At 41.6% G+C, this 25151-nt stretch overlaps 1 protein-coding gene across 6 annotated transcripts in view; it reads right to left on the bottom strand.

The window, feature by feature from the left end:
- Nucleotides 1-515: 515 nt before the first annotated feature.
- The window catches only part of PPEF1 (protein phosphatase with EF-hand domain 1), a 42663-nt gene continuing 18027 nt past the window's right edge, over nt 516-25151 (bottom strand). For all 6 annotated transcript variants that reach the window (XM_033010112.2, XM_033010111.2, XM_033010113.2 and 3 more), the window contains 13 exons: nt 20235-20407; nt 18358-18472; nt 15870-15916; nt 11760-11926; nt 10196-10232; nt 9596-9745; nt 7209-7409; nt 5534-5719; nt 4740-4882; nt 4002-4108; nt 2864-3027; nt 1963-2047; nt 516-1502 (listed from right to left, as the gene is read on the bottom strand). In XM_033010112.2, coding sequence (XP_032866003.2) covers nt 1309-1502; nt 1963-2047; nt 2864-3027; nt 4002-4108; nt 4740-4882; nt 5534-5719; nt 7209-7409; nt 9596-9745; nt 10196-10232; nt 11760-11926; nt 15870-15916; nt 18358-18472; nt 20235-20407 — 1769 coding nt within the window. In that variant the 3' untranslated portion in view covers nt 516-1308. The remainder of the gene's footprint in view (nt 1503-1962; nt 2048-2863; nt 3028-4001; nt 4109-4739; nt 4883-5533; nt 5720-7208; nt 7410-9595; nt 9746-10195; nt 10233-11759; nt 11927-15869; nt 15917-18357; nt 18473-20234; nt 20408-25151) is intronic.

Here is a 25151-nt window from a genome sequence, read left to right as displayed (position 1 = left end):
TGATCTTTCGCTATTAAAATTTAAGGACGGGCTAGGCTGGAACCTTTTCCTACCCAAAAGTGACGTTACGCACCTTGCGTTCAGTAAGGCAGACAGGCGCTGCTGTTTCCAAAGGCTCCTGACCTGGCCTCACGCCGTTCCGTACCTGCCTGTCGCTTTCAGAGTGCGACACGCCGGGGAATCGGCCGGGATCTCCCTGCTCGCCCCGGGGGAGCAGGCGGGGGTGCTTTACTTGCAGGGCTGGGGGCATCAGGGGCAGGCCGCGGGCACTGCACTCTTCTCTCGTGCTGCTTCCAAAAACTCCATTTCAGAATTTCTCGGTTTACTTTACTTGGCAAAGAATTTATGCTTAACTATATGCAAGAATATTTAGGTTTGGTAGTATCGACATTTGTGTACTTTTGTGTTCTTACTCATCTCTTTGACGAAATCCAGGTCATCTTCAGGAAAAGCGTGTGGTACTCTGATACCTGTAGGACACCAAAAGACAGGCAAAAAGACACCACACTCACACGTGGCCGTGAAAGCTAAAGCTTTATTCTGCGACCTATCATATGTTGCATTAACATGCTGTGGATTTAGCCTTCTGTGAGGTGACGAGTTACGACTGTTTCTTAGCTCCAAACCCCAACAAATGTAGGGAAAAATAACCAGTGGCAAGAAGGATTCTAGTGCAAGTGTAAACACCTTTCAACTACGTTCCTTTAAGCCGTGTCTGTAAACTTTGAGGAGGACAGAGCGTGACCTGGAATGTTGTAATTTCACTGCATCATGCGAAGAGCAAGATTAAATGCAGAACCACCGATGTTAACTAGACCGTTCACCTCCCGTTTTCCTCTCGGGGCCTGGCTGGCCCGCCGGCAGCCCCTGTCGTGCCCGTTCTGTCACCAGCGAGGGGCTGACACGTTCCTCGTGGCCATCGCCGCGGCCTCGGCTGTCGCTGAGGCCTGTCGGAGGAACCTTTCCCATGTTCCTCTTCCCACGGGGCTGTGGGTGTGACCTTGGCAGCGTTCACAGATTACGGTGATGAGGGAGGTGCCACCAAGGAGGGGGATAAATGGTGAGGTACTGACGTGGCAGGGACACAGTAACACTATAAGCAGCGGGTTTTCACCTCTTCTGTCTCGTTACTAGCAGGTGTATATCATCCACGAGGGGCTAAATAAAGGCTTACACAGTGACCGCAGTGCTTACTGTACTGAGCAGCACATTTATTGTTGGTCAGGCTGGAGACTGGTTTCCCAGACCGCGTGTGCCTGGTGCCAGGAGGGTGAGCTTCCGAGACGGCCCCCGGGAAGTTCTGCCTTTTCATGAGTTTGCCTTTTTCTCTAGTCTGTGAACCACGTGAAAGGCCTCTAAAAATTCATTGAAGTCGATATGGCCGTCTTTGTTGTAGTCTATGCTGAGGACTAACTTGTCAATGGATTCATCGTGCACATCAATGCCCAGGTGAGAAGCGAAGAGTTTCCAGGTCTGGCCGAACTCCTCAAGAGAAATCAGACCTGAAGGAGACAGACACCACATTGCCTTTCCCGGTGCGGTTTCCCCTTCCTGCATCCACGCTCCTTCGCTGCAAGGAAGTTACCTGCCTACCGAGGCTTGGGTGTGTTTCATGATTTCATGACAGAATAACGTTTTTACTTCAGGGGATGATCGAGTGCTTTCAACAGCAGAATTGAGAAAGCAGTAAATATGGAGAGTGCGAGTGGAAGGGAGAAAAAGCCCCCGAAAGAGAGAAGTGCCTGGAGCTGGGATATGTGAGAATTTTCTCTCGAGTTAGGCTCTGTGCACTGTCCCTTATATGGTTACAGCCTGACTGCTTAAATTAGTCTTCACTAAATTGGAAAAATGACATCACCTCTGGTTTCTCTATATTTAGAAGCCTGAAGGAGGAAACACAGCGGGGAAAGATAACTAGCATAGGCTTGCTGGAGCCAGCACAGTGAAGTTACCTAGCCTTACCTGAGCGATCTTTGTCAATGATGTTAAAGATGATCTCCAGATCCTTTCTGTATCGGCACAGTGTCTCCACCAAAGCTGGCTGAACCTGGTTTTGAAATCACATACAGGAAACCATTCAGAGCTTGGTTTGAGTTAGTCTAACCAACAGAATATGTACTATTTTCCCAGTTTAACTTGTCAAATGTTTAAAACAAAAATCCTTATGCTTGAGTTCTCTGGAATGATAGTTGATGTCTTGCCCTGAGGAATAATCAGCTAAAACCTGTCACTTTCAGCTGGCAGGGCAGGGGGGAAGAAGCCCTTCACACCTCCTACCCTCAGTAATTATTTGTGGCAACACAGATAATCTGGGGAAGATGCAGTAAGCCGTGCACTCATACAAAGCTTTCTCTGTACATAGGTGAACGGGTGCTGCCGTTCAGAAAAATGACGGCGATAGCCATTGCCAAAGCAGCCACTCGGTAACAACTGGACTCTGTAGAAGAGACCTCAGCTACCATTAAACATCTAGAAGTCCATCCACAAATGTAGCTCCCTCCTACAGGTGCCTGAATTGGCTCTGGAGCACGTCTGAAAAGCTCATTTCACAGAGTTGCATTGCTCTGGGCAGGTTTTGTCGCATCTCCTCAGCTACGTTATCTAAACGCCCATGAGAGTCAACAGAAAGTAAGAAGCAGTTCTAGCATGTGATTCACCCAACCTATTTTAAGCGTCTACCTTAGCAGGGAATGATGATTCGTAGCCCAGCAGTGCTCATTTCCCTCCAGTGACTATAAAAGGAAGTTCAGCAACTAGTTCAGCTGTAGGTGTCTACCTCATTGGCCAAACCACTGTTTTTCTGCCTCAAGTTGCACCAAAAGCCATTCCTCCAAGATTTGCAAGGAGGCGTTTTCCTCCTTACCTCTTTTGTAGGTTGACCTATTTTCAAATCGTAAAAACATGACATGTAGTCAACTTTTCCGTTTGGGTTCATCTGCACTAACTGAGAGCGCAGCATCCTCCAGGGCAGGTCCAGCTGCAGGACAGACTCCATCGCCGCAGCCCAGTCATTGACAGAAATCCTGCCTGCCAGAAGGGGTCAGTTCACAGTTACAAGCCGTACGTGACACAGACACATCAGTCACCAGCATGCCTTCTGCCAGTTTTAAGAGCAGTTGCAAAAAAATCAACATTTTCTCCTAACCCTGGGATAAAAACCCTTGTAACAATGTGCAGTGGGGTTGGACTAGACATTTCCACAGGTCCCTTCCAACCTCAGCAACTTGGTGATCCTATTATGATGTTCAGCATGTTTTAATACCTTTAGAGAAAACCAGATTATGCCGTGAAGTACTTGAGGTTTGAGCTGAGCTGCAACTACAGAGATACGTGTCTGAAACCCCAAGATGATAGAAATGTGTTAAACAGTTGTTCTGTGGCCAAAGAAACAGCACCATCACGTTACTGATTGCCCTTTTAGGGGCACAGCTGATGGCCCAGCCAAGTGAGATGCCATCATGAGGAAAAGTTGTATTTGTGCTAGAAATCATCAAGGTTCATGTATCAATTTAACACTGACTTTTCTTCAGCTGATGGGTGTGTGTCTGCTGGTGGCATAGCCAGTCAACTTTCCGCAGGTATCTCCCGGACTCAGGGGGAGACCAACTCCCCCTCACCCGAGACCCCAGTTCCCTGTCTGGCAGCTTCTGAAGACACTCCTAAGTGAAGGTGGTGACCCTGGAGCTTCTGGAGCTGGGTTTGCCTGCCCAAACTCTGCCCAACATCAAACATCGTTTCCTTATTTGCCCACGTGCTTCAGTTGTTTTCTTCTTCCTACTTAAAGCCTCATCCCCCCAAGTTGTTTTCTGGGGCTGAGCAATTGCTAACACCTATCCTCCTCTGCGGTCAGAAAGAACAAAAGATCAACCAGCCTCTGCTGCCCTCCAGCCTTACGGCGCCAGGCGGGACCGCTCTCCATGGGGTTTGTGCCCTCAGCCCCCCGCCCCGCCGTGGAAGCCATTATCCCCATGGTGGCAACTGGACAAGAGAGGCAGTGTTACCTGTGCTGTTGAGGTCATACTGTGCAAAAGCACTAGTGAGCTCAGACCTGTGAGCATAAATCTTCTCTCGTAAGGACTTTAAGGCAGATGATTCAATTGTTCCCACCCTAGGAGGAAAAAAACGCAGAGCAGATCATTAAAGGATTTAAATCCTCTAGCATTTTATGCTTTTCAACAGTCATTAGCAAATTCTTCCATCGTTTAACATGTAGCATGTTCAGGGTCATCCTAAAAGATAACACTGTGGGGAAAAAGCCCCACCAAAACGAATGAAACAAACAAAGCCCCATAAGTATAACCCGAATTTGCGAGATAATCGAGTTTATGCAGGTAATTCTAAGCTGCTTTGCTTTAGTAAATCTGACCACAGTGCGAGGCATGGCAAAGCTGTCATGATGAACTTTTTGGATTCGATTCATAACAGGATTTGTCCAGATTAACACTGCAGCCTTAAAGCAGGCCTGACAGACGGGCGCAGGCCTTTTACGAGTCCCTGACAATTGTCTGTTCTAACCGCTTGCTGTGTCTAATTACCTTTGGGACTTTCTCAGGAAACCAAGTTAGAGCACTTAGAGCATGTTTTGTCTACTGCATTATTTTTTAAATTGTAAAACAGAAAACCAAGGAAAGCCAAGGAAAATAAATGGCTATTTAATTATTCAATCAGGCTGTAGATCTGTGACAGGTACTCGCGTGCTCACTGAGTACACGCTCACTGTGTACAACACACAGCTTTACCTCTCCTGAAGATTCTGCCTGCGTGTGTACTTGCTGACTTGGTACTGTACGAACCGTGGAATCAGTTTAGGATTCAGTTTGATGTATGCTCCCCGGTTGCTCCCCTCTTCGTAGTAGTTGGAGGCAGAAAATATAGTGATAACCTGACCACAGGAAACAAAGAAACTGGATTGGCCAGAATAACTCTTCTTGAGACCGATTTCTGAAACTGATCTTAGAAAAACATGCAGGTTACAGAATTGTCTACATATAAAACCAGACATCAACAACTGTGTTGTTCACTAAACCGCTTGCACTTTTTGAGTCAGAGCCCCAGGCCTGTATTTTTGGCCTGTCATAGGAAAATGTCAGTTCAGAGGGCAGTGTGATATAACATGCTGATTCACAGAACCCTTTTTCTAAGATAGACCTGGTTTTCAGGATTCTTGCTGGCCTCCTGATGCAGCATGTCAGAAAGCAAGAAAGCAGGGACAGAAGAGAAATTATTAAATTAAAAGGTTTCTGGATCCTTAGAGCATCTCTTGCACTGTATTTACACATACCTCTCCTCAGGGATTTTGTTGTTCATTCGTTTTCACACGAGTAATAAGCCAGTCCCCACTCCCTGAAGCTATAAAGAATTTTGTTTGTCAGAACCCCATAATTTGTTTTAACATCTATCCAGCACACAATTCCCCCAAGCCCGATTTAAAGAAGTCACTTATTTTTTTTTTAATTAGCTTTGCAGATGGATCTACTGTGGATGTGCCTGTGAAATTCACAGGAGAATTCTACTTTACATGGAAGCATCTTACCTTCCCATCATGACTGATCTCATAACCTTCCGGCTTAAATTCATGAGACCTGATGAGCATCTTCAGATTATATCTTTCAAACAGCTTGGCAGTGACATCAGGACCGAAGTAACAACCTCCTCCTCGACACTTGTTTGGTGTACAGCCATTTTGGCTTCTTGGATCACTCCAAAGAATGTCAAGGATCTAGAAATAGCAAACTCAAGCAAGTGAGCACTGGTAGTAGGTGGAGACTGGCAGGCTATGGCTGTCTAAAAGTACTGGCCATAGCAAAAGCCTCACAGTACAGGGAGAAAACACACCTGAGGTAACAAGGACGTCTTGGGCTTTCTCCTGTCCTTCCAACAGGGCACTCTTTTGGGCTGAAACTTGTGTTCTATTTTTCTTAAGAAACATTATCTAGATTTTGGATGAACTTTTTTTCAGATGAAATGTCATTTCAGAAATGTACCCCCTTTTACAGCTGAGGTTTCCAGACTCAGGTAGGTGCACCAGGAATGGTACCTGGGCTACTTCAGAGAGCAAAAGCCGCCTTCTTCACGTCTTGGTGTGAGAGGTGTTTTCTATTTCCCAGCACAGACCTGATAACCATATGATTCGGTGGTTTTACCTAAACTAAGCATGGGAGTGCCTGCTCTAAACACAACAAGAGTTGTCTTTGGCTTTATTGCCTTTGGTTAGCTCATGCTTCAAAACAAGATTTTATGTATTAGCATTTTATCAGGATTCAGACATGAGGATGAATTATCATGGTTTAAAGTCACCTAACCTCATAATTATCAGTAGCAAACATTAGGCAAAATGTGTTCGTTTAAACCTCACTGGACAATGTTTACGCTGACACATTCCACTTCACGCTTGCCAGCACAGCTCAGTGGATGCTTGGTTAGCTGGGGGAGTGTCAGATTTGGGGGGGGTTTGCTCGTGCTCATTAGGTTACTTTGTAGGTCAGATAGGTATCTTAGGAAATCACATTTTCAGAGACAGATCTGCTTGTCAATAAACAAAACTGTCTGCCCCTTAAAGCAGTTGTCTGAAAAGAAGCTCAGAAAAAATAAATTTATATGGAACCCAATTTTGAGCTTCTAAATTTATGTGCAAATTAAGCTTTTCAAATTGTCACAATTTATTAAATTACAGTATGACAAGAGCTCCGCATTGCTTCTAATATTGAAAAGGAAACAAACAGCCAGAGGACAAAAACTTCCCTTGAGTAGTATTGAGTATATCCACTCCTGAGTAATCAGCCTGTAGGTCTCAGGAGTTGGGATATTTTGACAGGATCAGCATTCAGCTGCCAAAACCACAGCCAAAAAAAGGTGCTCAGTATCACCAACAATTGTACAGTCTGACCTATTTAAACTGACAACCACGTATGTACCAACAGATCCAACCGCATGAGGGCAGGCAAGCACATTCCATACTGATCAGTTTCATCCTAACAGCTGAGAAAGCACTGGGTAAATTGTACTTGTAAGGTATAAAATCACAAGCCTTTATTACCAGTTCTACAAAAAGCATCCAGGTAACTAATAGCTGGTTGGTGTACTCCCAAGAATGACGGCTTTTTTATTCAGAGACGGTTCCCTCAGACTTGGACATACTGCCTGAACAGAGCACCTGCTGGTTTTATGCGGGAGGGGTTCAGTATCAGTCTGTCTTTGGTTTCACTTACTTGTTTCCATTCCTTCAGGGTGGGGTCTGGAGAAAAATTTGAGCCTGAAGGCTCAGTGGAGCCCGATGAAAAGATGTGGTGTGCTTTCCCTGCAACATTTTGGTTGGCAACGTCTTTACCGAGACTGGTTGTGGGAGTGTCTTCCCCAACTTGGTCCTGTATGTCTCTCACTGGCTTTGGTGGCTGCATCAAAGATTTCAACTTTAAAAAAAAAAAAAAATTGAAAGAGTTACCAGAACATAAACATGATACAGAGGTGTCAGCTGAAAGGCACATCAGTTCCCATCTCCTGTACTCAATATTGAACTCTCATAATGTCCCGAACTCACAGGTTTGGTGGAAGGTGCAGGTGTTTGGCACTTGCAGAAATTTTGCTTTGTATCTATCAGCGACCAGCCTCTTCAGAGCTGCTCTCATATTCTTATCCAGACACACAGACTCATTACAAGCCACAGTCAGTCATAAGGCCCCAGTATACAGCAAGTATGATCTGAGCTCAGGGATGACACTTAAGTGCCCAGCTTCACCAGAAACTGAAAATAGACATGTATACTGTACAGAATATGAAACTGCATTCACCACTGCTCTGATACAGTAGCATGCTGCCAGGTTAATTTGGCTAAAATAAATGGGATATCAGGAGGATAACAGAAGTATTACATCAGGCCCTTTTATTGTTAAATTGACCTCTTCCAATATGCATGGGCATTTGCTTCTTTGGAACTGTATGCTATGGCTCCAGGAGTGTCCATTAATACAGACTCTTCTTCAGAGAGTATCTTTTCTTCTCATTTGAAATTTCCTCATACTAATACATTTCCAGAGGGGAAAAAAAAAAAAACAAAAACAAAAACAAAACACACACACCTCACACACTCCCCAAAATTCTACTCTTTTAACAAAGAAAAGGATTGATGCAAAACAAAAAGCAAAACACTGGGTTATTTCCCAGTGCACTGGCTGGTATTTGAGACCTGTCAGTGGCCAATGGTACCAATTAAAATACCTCAGTTGTCCTCGAGTGATACTGCCCTGAGTTGTGGCCCACAGGTCTCATTAGCAATGCTCTCCTGAGGCAGCAACTTTGACCTGTTAATTCTGCACTTCACAGATAACTGCGTCAGCAACATGCTGAGCCCAGCCTTGGTGGAAGGGCGGGCAGACTCAGCTCACAGTTAAGACACATCTGTAGCTGGGCACCCAATTTTAGCGTACAGTGGTATGACCAGCAGAGCCTAGACTCTGATGGCCAGAAGTACACGTTGTCCTTCACATCTTTAAGAAACAGGGATACACTTGACTGTCCTGTAAAGCATTTCTTTCTGCACTAGAAAACAGGAGGAGGAGAGAAATAGCTCTAGATTCCACAGACACTAATGACAAGGTACGCAAGGTTGCTTAAATAGAGATATCTTGTGACATCTGGGATGCTCTACCGTGTCTGTGAATCTGCGTGAGCTGGGCAGATACGAATCGGGCCCAGAGGAGACCAGTGGAGATGACCTGCAAAGATGACTTTCTGCAGAGGCAGGCAGAGCCCAGAGGGGACATCCCTAGTTACGGGGTGTTTCCCTGAAAAGCACTGGAGACCTATGCTTGAGCAATTTTAAGGCTTGGATCTCCATTGATTATATGGAGCCTAGGCACCCCAATCACAAGCAGACATCTTGAGTTGTCCAAATCAAGACCACATCCCACACCATCTTCCACTGATTTGAAAGAGCTGCATTTGCACACAATTTCAGAAAAAAAATGAATGTTTCTGTCTTCTAAATCCCTGAAAAGCAGTAGTTGCTGTTTTCTCAAGGCCAGGTCTTGAAGTCTGATGGTGCTGGAAAGGCTCTTCCACATGTGCAAAGCTCAGCTGCTGCCAAGGGAGCACCTCACAGGTGGAGAACTTCCCCCACACAACAGATGGCAGAAGCACAGCCCCTGGGACAAAAGGCAGGGCTAGAACAATGTGGCTAGATTGATTTCTAAAGTGTTTAGAAATGCATGAGAATTAAGTACTTTTCATACTTTCTAGCTAATGCGTCACCACTGCAGGAAGCAGGTATCTAAAGTGGTTTTCGTGCAAAAGACCTGTGTTATTTTACAGCAGCCAAACAATTGGCTCCCAACACCAACTGAAACCTTCCTTCCTAAACACTGATTTTTAAGAAAAACAAGACTCTTTTTCCTTATATGCCTTACACAGCAACCATTTCCTTTCCTAATGCAAACAACTTATCTGAGCATTTATACTATCTTTAAAAAAAAACAAAACAAAACAAAAAAACAAACAAACAAACACAACAAAACAAAACAAAAACAAAAACAACAACAAAACAAAACAAAACAAAAAAAAAAACAAACAAAATTACCCCCACGTGAATATTATCTCTTACCTTATTTCTCTCAAGTGCATTCAGGAAATCCAAATCTGTGGTGTCTGAAATCCCCCCATGTAGGATGAGAACTTTGCTATCAATTATAGTGGCAAGGGGAAGCCAGCTGAAGACATCTCGCAGAAGACGTAAAATCAGTTTCCCATGGTCCTGTAAAACATACTCTTATATTAGATCCTATTTCTGGCAGATTCTTTTGCTTCTAAATTCACTGAAGCATCTGCCACAGTGTGAACAGTTCCGTCCAGGTGACGCCCTGAACTGCAACACTGACAAACATGTTTTAACATTCACTTTAGGGCCATTCGATTTTCTCTGTATCATTCTGTTTTAGTTTCATGTTCACCTCTTTTTGTGTTCTTGAGTGGCCTTATGGGTGTTATCTATTTCATCCCACAGATCTCTGAGCATAAAAGGCTAACACTTAAAATTGTTTTGTCAGTTATTCCATTGATAATCCAAAATAATTTCAGCTACGTTACTGAAGTCATCTTGTACTACACCTAAATAAACTGGTTGGAAGTTTCCTTGCTTACACAGGTTTTATTTTACATATGCTAGGCTACAAAGAAAATACAGGGGAAGGAGGAGAAATCTTACCTTGTACTTCTTTGAAACTTCTTTTGTGAAACCATATCTGAAAACAGGACAGCATCATTAATTGGTTTTCTGTATGCCCCTTCTTCATGATTTTCTGCACTATGGTGTTTGCCAGGAATTTCCAAGCCCTCTTTTTCTCCTGCCATTGTTTCAGCTTAGTTTAAATGTGCTTTCTTCTGCTCTGTCTCAAGAATTGAGTTAAACTGATTTCTTGTACATAAAAGAGATCAGGAACAGAATCCAGATCAATAATTATTAAGTGGCTTTTTCTTCATCTGAATGAAATAGCTTAGCAGTTTTATCTTTTAGACACCAGAGAGAAATTTCAAAGCAACCTAACTGATGATGGGCAAAAATTCCCACAAAACCTCCACAGAGATTTTGTCCTAAATCATTCAATTATTAGACAATGTCATCTGTCATGCCTTTTCTCCCACAAGGGACAAGGATTTTGATACCTCATTCTTTTAACACCAAGATATCCTTGGTGCAAAGGGCATTTTCACAACACGTTTCAAATTTACTGATGTGCAGCACTGATAATCAAAATGCCCAGCAAAGAGCCATTCACAGGAATGCATCTTTGCACTTGGTATCATCACAGACTTGGTTAATATTTTCCACTATTTCGGGTGGGAATTTTCCTCTCTTGTACATAAAGTAACTGATCTTGTTTTATGATTTTTTTTTTTTAATTAAGTGCTGAAAAAGGAAGTATCATGCAAAACTGATTCTCTTATGTGGATCATTAATACGATTTGAACATGGGCCTCTAACCCAGCTTTATGTCTGTGTTAAAATAACAATATATTCTGTTTGCATGCATCAAATGATAGTAGGGGTACAACAGGTTACCCACCAGCCAGACACCCAAAGACTGACTGGGGTGTCTTAGAATTGTAGGGACTAGGACTGAGTTCTTCTCATGTCTGTGAAATTATTTTTGTCTACAAGTCACATTTTCACTACAGCCAGAGACACTGGCTGTGTTCACTCCCATGGCAGTGCTGTACAGCTGAGTACAGATGTCTGTGGTAGAAAACAGGGTCTCAGCTGTTCCTGCAATGGGGCACGCTGCCATCTCTCAACTAATGGCCCTCCACTGTGTAAAAGCTAGGATATTTACCTGCCCCTTGTGTTTGAGAAGCGGCATCTTTGGCTAAAGTTAAGTGAAATATCAGCTCCTGGTTTACTGTTTCCATTAAATTGCATACTATCATGTCTTTTGGTAAGCTATGGAAAAAGCCAATGCTTTAACCAAAATATCCTTCCATCCATCCCCTTTCCCCAAATTTGATACTCTGGAAGCTGCACTAAGCCCATTGGCTTCAATGGATTGTGATTAGGTCAGGGACAAGCAACGAATCTCATTCAAGTATCTGTGTGCAATGAGGATGCTCTTTGCCCTCCTCACACATCATGAAGATACAAACTACATGTGAATACCTAGTAAGACATTATTTCTGTTTCAGAGTGCCACAGTGGCTAAAGCAGCATTCAAAAGCTCCAACAGTTCTAGTGAAAGACCAGATACTCCGCCCTCCCCTGCCCCCTAAAAATCTACCTCAGGTTCATGATGTAGTCTTCATGGTTTCCTCTATTCAAGTGTAAATCATTGGGGTAGATAAGAAGAAATGCAAACAGGATTATAAGTATTTCCATAGAATTTTTTCCTCTATCAACAAAATCACCATTAAAGACATAAGGGTTTTGTTCTGAAGGCAGACCATTCTGCAGAAGGAGACAAAAACAAGGACATTAGAGGCACTGCTATGCTACTGTAATGAAGGAAGTAGCATTTAAATGAGGTCACATTGCTAGAAAATCTGCAAAAAAGAAAGCATAATAGAGAGATCTAAAATGCAGCATTTCTTTATTTCCACTGCTTAGAGCAAAAGCCTCCATATCAGACAACCTGTATGAGCTATCAGAGAAGAGATGACCTCTCTAGCTGTTCTTATGATGCTTTCTCTAATCCCTTCCTCTACGTATTAAATTGAAAATACTCAAAAGAAACATTATTCTTGTAATAAAATATACTTTTCTGTTAATGCAACTGCTGCCAGGGAGTTATGCACTTGCAATTAGAAAGGAGTAATTCATTTTGAGTGGAAGACAAGAAATCCATGAAAAATTATCTTCTGACACAAGTCTGAAGGTCCTTATGTTTCCTTACACAGTAAGAAAATGGTTTTCATACATTTACATTGTTTGCAGTGTATGCTTCCAAAACTTCTGAGAAAGACTATAGTCCAGGGGCCCTCAAATCTTAAGAAAGAACTCTGAAGAATTTGATTCCAGTTTCTTTAATCTTGAAAGCACTACCTGAATTTTAACCACATTGCACTTAGCCCCTCCAGGGCAAAGACATACTTGAATGATCACAAACCTGAGAGGCTGTACTTACAGGTATTTCCTACCTTATTTTTTTTCTAAAGATATAGAGCAGTGCTTTATTATGAATGGTGACTCATCAAAAGCTAGTATTGTGAATTGATGATATGTTTCATTAGATTAGTTATCAACATATCAATGGGTGCCATCACAATACAGAAGGCATAGTAGCAGCTACATGTAGCTTCATCATTTCCAATCATGAGTATCAGAAATATTATTTCAGTTTTGACTTGCCAGAAAAAGGAAACCTCTGTTTTCATGATTGGCATGCACAAGAATTATCAATAGAACATCTATAAAATCACATTAAAGCTGTGGAAGCCACTCTTTAACAGTGTTTGGCAGCATTGTAAGACATCCCACTGCTTATGTTCCTATGGCATTCTCTGGTGTACTGCCTTAGCAGGTTTATTGCAGGATGCATGGCCAAATGGCCAGGGACTCAATTAAACATTTAATTTGAATCCATCGGGAAATACCTTTTTTGCCCCAATCAGTGTCCTGTGCTGTTAGGTCAGGATGCAGTAGTGAATCCTAGTCACTCGATTTGCACAGCGGGACAATCCTGACTGATGTAAATACAGCTTGCTTGGGATGTGCCATAGCCTCTCCCCAGCTCTCTCCAAGTTAACTCAGAAGAGGCCTGTGGTTGCTCCGTGCTCACAAGAGTGACAATTTAAGAGACTCTGATAATGCAGTGGGTTTTAGTGATTTTAAGAAAGAAAGGACAGATTTCAGGAGTGGAACAGACAGGAGAGACTCAGCAGCAGCTCCTGGAAAGACGAATTAATTAAAGCTTTGCCTTAGAACCAATAGGCATGTGAATCACCAGCAGATTGTCAGGGTACACACAGCCACTCTGTAACTGCAGTCCTCATGGAAAGACAGATCTACTTAAGCACTCTCCACACTCTATCATTCTTATTTTGGAAGGGCTTACCACAACTCTTTGTTTTAGATGAGAGCTGGTTTTGAACTTCCAACTTCATTTTAGTTTTGTTCCACATTCATGCAAAGTTTTTGTTTCTTTTTCTGTGGTTTCCACCAGCAATAAGAACAAAACTAAATCAAATGCCGTTGCAGCCTCTGACATGTCAAAAAGGCAAACAAGGTCCTCTAATGATTAGCAACTTGCTGCTGGGCATCGTTACTGTATCTGCTGGGTTAGTGATTAATAGACTTCTGTTTGTCGTTTGCATTTTCTACAGCCTCAGGCTATTCCTATCCATAGCATCCATTTAACAATCTAACTTAGCAATACACAATTTAAAATTCAAAGGTTTCAAGGAATTTCAGGAAACACTGTGTCTTAATGGAGATTAATGCAGGGACTGTATGAACCTTAAAAACTGGCTACTGAGGAAAAGAATAATTATCTTAGCCTTATGCAAACCAGGCTTAGGAATTATACACACTATTACAACCAGCATTGTATCGATAAAGTGTAGATTGTTAGCTTCTGTGTGTTTGCAGTTGGCAGTTTGTAAAAGTGCCATGATAAAAGTCCCCTGGACAGAGCCCCACACTCAAGGCACCTGGTCTGCACGTGGGCCTGCAAAATGCTTCAGCAGCCACTTCAGCTCTGCATGGCTCTGCACAGACCTGAGATCACTTACACCCCTCATGGCACTGTTTAGAATTGCACCTTCTTGTCTAGGGTTAAGGGCGGTTCATACCAACTCAGAGGAAGAAATCCCTTCCAACTGAAACAGTTAGGGAAGCAGAAAAAGTGGAACCCAGAGGCTGACTGGGTTTGCTGGTCAGCTGAGTAAACTGCTCAGAGAGGACAGAAAACACTGTGTCATTTAATTTGTTTCTAAGTAACTACGCAGCTCTATCATGTGCTCTCTATTTTCTCAATCACTTTGAAACGACAAAATACTTGTCCATTTAATTCCATTTGGTGGAAGGGTTCCCCTAGAAGCTTAACAGAGAATGACGGGGGGTATGCTCCAGTCCCTGAAGTCAGTGGGAGTTTTGACTCTGAATTTAGTGAAGTCAGGATTTAGTCCTTGCTTAGAGTTTCTTTCTCTTTGTAACATCCATTGGACAAGCGAAAAAGAAACATCTTCGGTTTACTCCAAAACAGTAAAATTCAGGCTGATTGCAGTTGTAAATGTAACTATAGCTTCAAAAAATTATCTTCAAAATAGTTCTTTTTCCCATTCCAGGTCTTGTGTATGAAACCAATCTGTATCATAGTCTTATTCCAGTTTCAGAAAGGAAGATTGTCTAACTAAAATAACAGCTAAAAGACAGTAAGCCAAAGACCGGCTAAATGTAATTGATTAGTAAGAAAAGCAGAACTCTGTAAAAAGGTCTGATTATACTTCCTCAGGCTTTAGGTATGTACTTCGGCAAAACAACCACGTTTCTGTTCAACAAGTGTCAGATACAGTGTAACAAAGTTGGAAGCAGGGGGAGAATTACATAGTTTAAACACCTGGTTTAGTTTACTGCAGTCTCCATTCAGCGCAGATTTATTAGGATCATACACAAACCCTTTCCCCCGGAAATCTCAAATCACAGAGAGTATCTGTTAAATGAAAGGTGGTGATTCATGCTAAAGATAAATGTGAGACTAAATATAGGAAATTTCTTGCATCTTCAGTTAAATATACAGTTGTGGAAAAGATGGCCTGGAGCTTAATTTTTTTCACATCAGTAAAACAGAGCTATGCTTCTTTAACTTTAAAAAAATGGTCAGCTGTTCACGGATATGTAAAGGGTGCCCAAGGTATTTCCATTTTGTGCAGACTGCCTGATTGCTTCCAAGACTTAAAAAGCTTTTAAACAGATAATACTCTTTTTTGTTTCCCGTAAACAAATACTAATAAAAAACACTTTGCAAATGTCAATGGAGGGCCTAAATGAAAGGTTTTTCATTTTTTCTGGAGGACCAATATTATCCATGGTATAATGTTACATGAGGATCTAAGTTAGTTCCTGGCTTTAGAAGACTTTAGTCAATATGGAATATAAAACAATGGCAGGAATTTGGAGACATTGCAAGGAACCCTCTTAACTTTTGGTTCATGCTCCAGTTCAACATTTAGGAAGAGAAAGATCTCCCAGATCTCCTCCTTCACTGTAAGCAAGAGGACACGGAGAAGGCAAAGCTATGACAAAGACACCATTCAAATTGTTCCAGGATTTGTGTGTGGTACACGAACACCGCATGTACAGTTCTAACAGTGCTAGATCTGCCAGACATAAATATGTGTTCTTAACAAGGAGTCATAAAGTGAAAACGCCACATCACAGACTATCTACTTACCTTATAGAATATCAGTAAAAGATCATCCAGGTTTCCATGCAAATCTCCTACAGGAAACAAAAACATTATTTTCTTTTTTATATTTTCTCACAGAGGAAAAAAAACCCTGGAATTATAAAACTGCAATCAGTTAGTCCTAACAAGGTTTTCCCCATGTCTTCCTTAGTAATTTGTCTTGTATTAGGATTAGCTTCATTTTAAGGTACATGCTGAAGCTGCTTGTAAAATCTGGCAATTAAATACTTCAAGAGTATACTATTGTCTTGCATAAAGTTTTCGTCTTTCCAGCTGGATCTTAAGATCAGATCAGTCACACAGCCAAAGGTTCACTCCGTGAAATGGAAGTAAGATGGACAAACATATTATGAACCTGAAAACCAGAAAATGTCACTAAAAGACATTTCGAAATATGATAGACTTCTATATACTAACAGGTTTAAATTTACTAAGTAGCCTGCTATATTCAGCACAATTGAACATCTGGCTGATTCAGGAGCAGGTTTTGATTACTACAGGCAGGATTTGTTGGAGAGTGTCAAGAACTGTCCATGCTTGTATGTCTCAGTGCTAAGACCACAGGGATGACAAATTTGGCCCTTTCTCAGAGGCTTATTTTGGATCAGGCAGGGGGATTTCACCCCAGCACAAAGGATCACTGCAGCCATAGCTCCCCTCTGCATAACAATTGCATGCTCATGGAACCAACCTTCTCACATCTGTGACTCATCACCGCAAAGCCACGGAATGGTTTCAAAACCTATCTTGTGATAATATGTTTTCACCATCAGTGAGTAAGAAAAGAGAAGTGACATTTTTACCCCTTCTACATGTTTTCTGTGCAACTTTTTATTAATTATGGGCCTGCTGAAGTCATTCTAAGGAATCCTTCAAGCTATGATAAGATTTTCATCATGTACGTGAATGCAAACATCTCAGGTGTGTATTTAACCTACACTAATTTGAAATTAAAAGAAAATGGGGAGAGGCGTAACTTACTCTAAGGAAATCAACATTTTGGACCAATTGTGTCTAAAATTTGGTCTTTCATCTTCTGCAGAGGACCTTTCTGGTTATAAAAGCTATTAGTTTCAATGGCAGAAAAGGGACTCCTTCGGGTACTTGTTACATAGTGCAAATGCAATACAAACATGAGGACATACATTTTGCTTAGTAAGAACATGCTGTGCAGTGAAGAAGTATGAATTTGTATTTCCTTGGTTTGGAGAGAGGTTTTGTTGGTTTGGTTAACAAATTATTGTTTATACAAAACCTCATTTAAACAAACATGGCAATCAAAGTAGGTGCATAACCTCACTTTAAAAACACTATTGGTTTTGCATGTGTCATAGTACCCTTCCTTATACCACTTCACTGTTACATACAGCACACACTGCTAGCTGTCACGAGTTAACTGCTCTGTTTTGCAGCTACTGTGTTCTGTGGCCAGTCAGGATAGTGCATCCCTTTATCCATAATTTACAAAAGTGTAACAAAATAAATGGGTGATGAGCTCTTAATTCTTTACCTTGTGAGACATCACATCACTCTGTGAGACTAATTTGTTGGTCGTATAAAGACTGATACATCCTCTTGGGTCCCTTTAGAAATGAGGGTTTATTATAATTTCAATTTATTCTAGATAGTCATGCTGTCAGTGAAAGGTCTTGTTTGCCACCCCTATTAAGCCCTCATTAAAATCATCACTGAGTAAATTATGATGGCAAAATCTTTTTCTCAGTAAGAGGAGAAAGTGGTGACACTTGCAGCCAGTGATCAAAACCCTTGCTGGTATTTTAGAGATGGAAGTGCAGGAATACTTAAGCTACACTGCAGAGTTAGCCGAATTAATACTGGATCATTCAGAAATGTTTAATGGGAAAAGAAAAGAGGAGGTGAGGGACTTTCTTAAAATATACTCAGTGTGACTCAGGAACCTTGGGTTTTTTTTGTTTGCTCCATCTTATGTATTTGTGGAAAAATAAAAGAAAAAGGAAAAGAAAAAGTAAAAGGAAAAGGAAAATTAAAAGGAAAAGGAAAAGAAAAAGACAAAGAAAAAGACAAAGAAAAAGACAAAGACAAAGAAAAAGAAAAAGACAAAGACAAAGACAAAGACAAAGACAAAGACAAAGACAAAGACAAAGACAAAGACAAAGACAAAGACAAAGACAAAGACAAAGACAAAGACAAAGAAAAAGAAAAAGACAAAGAAAAAGAAAAAGAAAAAGAAAAAGAAAAGAAAAAGAAAAAGAAAAAGAAAAAGAAAAAGAAAAAGAAAAAGAAAAAGAAAAAGAAAAAGAAAAAGAAAAAGAAAAAGAAAAAGAAAAAGAAAAAGAAAAAGAAAAAGAAAAAGAAAAAAAAGAAAAAGGGGAAAAAAAGAAGCGTTGAGAACTTTCTTGTAATGGCAACATTTGGAAATGTCTTTATCATTCTCTAACCACTTAGAATATCAACCCATAGCCCAAAGCAGTTATCTTCTCTGGCACCTTACCACAGACAGTTATCTCCTTGGAGTAGGAAGTTGAAAGATGGGTGATATTTGGCATCTCCTTAAGAACCCTCCTAGTTTCACATAGCAGCTGCAGTACGTAGCGGGCATGAAGCAGCTATGAGAAAAAAATGCATGGAGAAAAGAAAGACTTATTAGAAGTAGCAATATGTCTGGCTGCTTTATTAATATGAGATAGGTATTCCCAAGATTATTTATACTACACACCTCCAGACACGATTACAGCCTGTATGGTTTAGTGCTCAGAATTAGAAGTGTTCATAGCTTTGCACTTGTTTCCTGGTGAATGAATATAGAGCCCTTAATGAACTTGTTTTACATATTTTCCCATTTTATTTCTAGTGTATTGTTTCTACTCTTCCCATCTACAGAAAGGATGAGACTGAGTTATACAGCACTCAGAATCATTGCATAAGGTCATCTGTTCAAAGTAACTGGGGGAAAAAAATAAAGGATGCAGTTCTAGTTGTGAGTAAAAAAAAACAAAACCGCAAACCAACCGAAAAAAAAACCAAAGGCCATAAATGATATTTCATCAAATTGCAAAAATAATGAGAGGGAAACTCCAGCAAGGGTTGCCTTGGTAAGAGTTAACTTTCTGCTCACTGTGAAGATGTTATGACAAAGCAACATTGAAGCTTCTGGTCTTCTCTGCTAATGCTTTTTATGAAAATTTTGTCAGTCAGTAATTTTTAAGACTTTTAATTCAAACACATCTCTGAGGAAATTTGGTAGAGGAGATAGATGAGCTACAAACTGACTTTTCAACATTCATGCTCTCAAAGCAAACAAAAAATGCCCGTTACATATAATAATTTCCTTAATAAAATGCCAACCATAGTAAGAGAAGAGAGACCTGACATTAAGGCGAAGTCTGGGTGGCCATATTTATCATGCACTTTATATTTTGCTACTTTTAAGATCAGCCCCCACAGAAAACTACATAAAAAAAAAAAAAAAAAAACCAAAAAACAACAAACCCAAAACCTTTGTTTAGTACATTAAAAAGCAAGATAGACCCTTATCCTTTATATACATTAACATTATCCTCTATATATTGTTAAGCACAAATTGACCTGATTGCAAGTTCAAAGCTGTGCCATGTAATGCCCCCCCTCATCTTGTAAGAGGACAGCAAAGGGGCTTGCTCAGGAACAGAGAGAATCAGCAACAGCCTTCTTGGTGCCATGGCAGCCACAGACAGCAAGCTCCTGAGATTTGTGCTATCACCCTGTTCCGCTACATTACCAATACTTCAGAGTCACTCTTCCATTATGGTGGTGTCTTGCACACTGAAAAGAGGTGATTAACCCCTACACCTCAATTCCTCTAAAAAGAATAGGGTGGAGGACAAAAAAAAAAAAGAGGACCACATAAGGAGCACTTTTAACCCAGGAAATATGAAAACTAGTTTCTAGGTTATTTTAGGACACCTTCCCCAGTCTTGCACCGTCACTGGTAACTCCTGCCTTGCAGCTGCTAAGGGTTCCCATTTCATGATCACTGTAATCCCAATGCTAGAAGAAGAGGTCCCCACTAGTCCCTGCCCCTTCTCCAGTGCTGGCTCTAGTGGTCATGCAGCCAAGTAGTGAATCAAATCTGGGAACTGGTCTGTCTGAGAACTGACTGTTCTTGATTCTGTTGTGTTAGCTTCCAGCCAGATTGGTTTCCCAAGACAGCTCACCGTGTACCTGTATGATCCCATGGGGCTAGCAGAAAAGGGTAATGGGAGGAAAAGGAAGGGTGAAATATCATTTTGGGCACCAGTTTAGCCTTACATTGGATTCAACTCATTGTGGAGCTACAACTTGACAGAGATGTAAAATGAGTAAAAAGAAATCAAACTAGTTGCAACTTACCTGTTCATTCCTGAAAGCATGGAGAAGAGCATTGGCATCTTCAACAGTAAGGGGGAATGAGAGTCGCGGTCCATAATAGGAGTCTGGAACATCAATCTTCTTTTCAAATTCTTTTAAAGATAAGCCTTCATCCGCCACCTGAGACACACCAGGGCTGGTGAAAATGTGAGAAACTGGAACAAGAGAGAAGAAAAACAATGGTGTAGAAATTCCACCAGTCCCCCATAGGGCTGTAACAGCATGACCAGAACTGGTTGAATGTAACTGATGCTTTACTTGCTGGAGTATTAGTGGCTAACTCCTGCCTTGTATAGTGGAAGAGCTCCAGGTATTTCACAATACTACCAAAAAAAAAAAAAATGCAAAAACCAACCAAATGAAAGAAAAGGCAAAAAACTCAGTCCCCACAGCCAGTAGCTGTGTTCAGGATGCAAAACATTTTGCACTGAAATTGTAGAGCAATCTGCTCTCACAGGTAATGAGAAACATAACCTGTTGCAGACTTTCTTCTCCCCCCACAAAACAAATGTTTTGTGACATTCAAAAGTCATGGCTGATCATTCAATGACTATCATCTGTTTAAAGTTCAGTATTATACTTTTAATACAGGTTTTAAAGATTCACTTGTATTGCTTTTATTTGATACATAAAATTTTTAGGCTAAATACCAGGAGGTCAGTGATTATTTAAAAAGTCAACAACAAAATCCTATTTATTCCCAGTGGATTGCAAAGCACTCCTTTCTGACACACCAGAAGACAATGCCAGCTTTTGGTTGGCTGCCATAAAACCATTGCATGAAATAAAGTAAACAAAAACATAGCAGTCAAAGCATAGCACAGCTTCCAATTTTTCTGGAACATGGAGAAAGCAGGAACATTGCTAATTGCTTCAATCCAATACTTTCTTGACATACCCTTGAAATGTAACTGAGTGAACAGTAGATTTCAGTGTTTTCTTCTTGCAGATTGTCTTTATCACATATTTTTCTAAAAGAAAGAACCAGACCCTAGAGGACAGTGTTCTGGCAGCCGCTGTTGCAGAGTTGCTCTTGTGAGATGATTTTGTAAACACTCAGCTGGGCTACAAGTAAGTTTTCTGTAACCTTGATTAGATGTAACTGGAAATAAAAATGTATTATTTATTGCTGGAGGAACACCTGTGGCTGTGACTCAAAACTCACAGCAGTGAGAACTGGCATGTGGCCTCATAAATTATGAGATTCATAAAGGCCAACTTGTCTTGTAACTGGATAAAGTCCATATTAAGGAAATAAATAGATAAAAATACACTTTTTATCAGCTCTGGATTAAAAAAAAAACAACACCTTTTTTTATCAGCTCTTCTGCTGTAAGCTAATTAGCACATTCAGTGTACAGCCATGTAAATGAATTAAGGCATCAAGTAACACCTAGGCACTCAGGGTTCACCTTTTCCCCCAGGTACAGTCTGATTTGCAGTCTTCCACCACAGTTACAGCTTTGGCCAGACACCAGAACATCACCAATGGACTGCAACCACTGGTTCCCACATACTGATCAGGCAAGCACACCTGCACCAAGTCTCTTCTCAGCTCTAGGAGCAGGTCTCTGGATGGCATTTCTCCCTGTGACTTACCTCTCAGGAAGTGGGTGGTTGCAGACCATGGAGCCAGTTCCTCAGACCACCCAAATTCCTTATTGCATGCCTGTTCTGGCCAGAGGCTCTCCTCATCTTGCATGACTCAGTCAGCTGTCTTCTCAGCATTTCAAGCCAGGCAGACAGCTGCCCATGCTTGCTCCTACTCTGGCCCTCCCTCCCTGCACACAGCAGGCTACCCATCCCTTTACCTGTGAACATGAACCTGCCTTCCTCGCAGCCTCTCTTCCTTTTTGGCATATGCCCAGGCTGGGAAACCCAATCTCCTTCCCTGTAGGGCATATCTCTGCAAAGTACACCCCATTTTCCACTTCTGGATGAGTTGTCAAAAGCCAGTCATGGTCATTAGCCTTGGAGTGCGCTTACATCTCCTCAGGCAGTCTTTCAGCTACATTTTAAGACTCCTTCCTGGACAGGATGACTGTCTCATCTCAGAGCAGTCAGTAATGGATGCCCTAGTGCAGCCTGGGGATTAGCATGTTGGCTGATGAGTACCCTAGCTAACTACAAGCCCCATGCAGGACTAAGGATTCAGCACCCCTTTCATTTTAGTTATTTTCTAGTCAAAGCTGTCAGGGCTCTTTCAGTCCATATTGAAAGACAGGGATGAAAACTCTTGGCATGCCTAGTTCAGGCACATGTCTTAATACAGAATCAAATACCCTCTGCCAGCATCTGCATCTCTCCACTGACTACAGGGAGCACAGGGAATGACCTGCTTTATATGCCGACACCAGAGGTCTGGCCCAAGCTCAGTGAGTTGAGCCTTTGCTATTAGTAGACCCTGCACAGCTACCATACAGGACAGTAGCCATATTCCATGTTAAACGTGAAAGCCCAGACCTACATGGTGTCAGTTTGGCCACAGAAAGCCCAGGGACCTGGTTCTCCTGACAAGACCACCTCGCCATGGGAGTTGTTCAAGGCAAGTCAAAGATGCCACTGCCAAGGATGCACTCACTATCGGGGTAACAGGGAATCAGCTACTTCTAAGGCTCTGAAATAAGTGCTCTGTTCTGCCACCATCTGTGTGCCTTCAGACTAAGCACCAGGGTACCTGAGAGTACCTCCGACTCCTCAGGAGTGCTCTTACATCTGCCAGATACTGATCCCCAACCATCAGGTCAAAGCCAGATGGACTTTGAGCCTACTAAGAGGATGAAGATTTCTATAATGCTCCAAACATTTATTCCTTCACTCCATTCCTGGGCGCTGTATACTGCAAGCAGGTGTGACTTATACCCCACTGCAAGAATCACTCCATGCAGAAAGCCTTGGAAGCATGTTAATACTATAAAAGAGGCATCACAGGGAGTGAATCTGCAGAAAACAGCACTTTTTTTTTGTTCCCTTTTGAAGGAAGGCTTCAGGAGGTGTGACTCCTGCCCGGGTGATCTTGAGAGGCACAGCCAGGGGTCTCTCAGACTCCCAGTCCCACCACTTTGCCCAGGACATGTTTGCAGCCTTCTCACCCTCAATGCATCCACAAAAGAGTGAGTAAATGGGTCACCTTTTGCCAGAAAAGCAGTTTCCAGCCTTCTTTGACTAAGAGGCTGGGTAGTTGCGCAGATTTTTTCGGGGTGGGAGGGAAAAAAGCATAAGGTGGAAAAGGTTTTAATTCTTACTTCCCACAAACCCTTGGAAAACAGCTTTTAATCAGAAGTAGAACAAGAACAAGACACACCGCTATATAATATCCCAATAACAACTTAAACTGCACTGGCATCTTAAGCAGGATGAGAGGATGAAAAAAGCTTCAGGGTACAAGAGATAAACAATCACATCAAAAGCACTACTGTGTTAATGAGATGGTGGCTGCTTTCTTTCTTTGAAAAACATATTCTGAAAAAGAAGATTAAAAACAGGAAAGTGACAAGATGAATCGTGGAGACTGACTGGTTTATAATGTAAGGAAAAACACAGATCACAAAATCTTGAGTTAGCTTTCTCATCACATACTGAGATGAACAGGGAACTTATTCTCTGGTAAGAATATTATATATTATCTTCTTGAAGAAGGCTTTTCAACCATATGCTATCACTCTAATTTAAGTGAGCATAAGCTGATGAAAAAGAAGCCAGAGAATCGTGGGTTTTAGAAAATGCTTGGGAATAGCAAAACATTTTGAAGCCTCTCTGCTTGCTATGTTCACACTCACCATGGCTTACATCTTAAGACCATGACTCAGCAGAATTGGAAGCAGTTCATTAAGAATCACTCTATTCAGCACTGATTTTGCTTATGTCAATGGAGCTACATGGGCGCTGCAAAGGTCACTTAGAGGGGCAAGCAATCAAGAGCTTTAAGTAAAGAATGCACACAGCCAGTAGTTGGATAAACATAACCACAAACTACACAAAACAAATTTGATACGCAATTTCTCAAAAAAACCCTAAGTCAGCTCCTTTGCATAAGCGGCCTCAGCCGTCTCTCTATTAAATATTTACCATACAGAATATTTCAGTTTCATTTTGGGTTCTGGTATCTGTAACACAGGGTGTTAGAAAGGGGAAAATTACAAACCAAGACAAAAATAAAGCCTTTGTAGCAGTTATCAAGTCTTAACAACTTCAGTCCTAACAGATGAAATTTTTAAGCAAGCAAGACAAAGGGGAGCTTTACTATACACTTTAACATGTGTTTCAGCCTTAACCACATCAGCAACTCCCAATATCTGCAAGATAAAGAAACAGGCCACCTGCACAGCGGTGATGAGGGGCAGCCCACAGTACCCTGGGTCCCTCCTTGTGCACAGGCGGGGCCTGGATCTCCACCTGCCCACCAACAGTGTATGCATGTAGCCCTGTGCTCCGTACCAGCCATGGTCTGAGCCCCAACAAGGCACCTGAAGCACTCAACCTTTGTTCCTTCAGTCAATAGATGCAGTAGATAAATCACATCTACAATGAGCAGCTGTAAAACTCCCTTTTAATATCATAATGAAAATAGAGATTAACACTATTTTTCCAAATCTCAGGCCTAGCACTACTATTTTCTTTCCCACTCAGGTGGAAAAGCTGGACTGAGGTGTGATATCAGCATGTAGAAGTACATGAAGTGAGCAGTGTCTGATTTTCTTTAAGTCTGCCAATGACTAAAGCAGATTTTTTTGCAGAATACAGTGGTAATGGAAAAAAAAAATCAAAGGACTATTGTATCATCTGCTTTGGCTTTGGAGCAAGACTTATAATTTCATTCCTTGCAGAGCACAAAGAACATTAAGCACTCTAAAGTATTTAAGAGAGAAAAATTGCCATTTCTAATGGTTGCCATTAGAA

The sequence above is a fragment of the Tyto alba genome, unplaced genomic scaffold, assembly GCF_018691265.1.
Source record: "Tyto alba isolate M040663 unplaced genomic scaffold, T.alba_DEE_v4.0 Super-Scaffold_14, whole genome shotgun sequence".
Lineage (NCBI taxonomy): Eukaryota > Metazoa > Chordata > Aves > Strigiformes > Tytonidae > Tyto > Tyto alba.
Note: the sequence above shows the minus strand (reverse complement) of the source record. Positions and strands in the feature narration are given on the sequence as shown.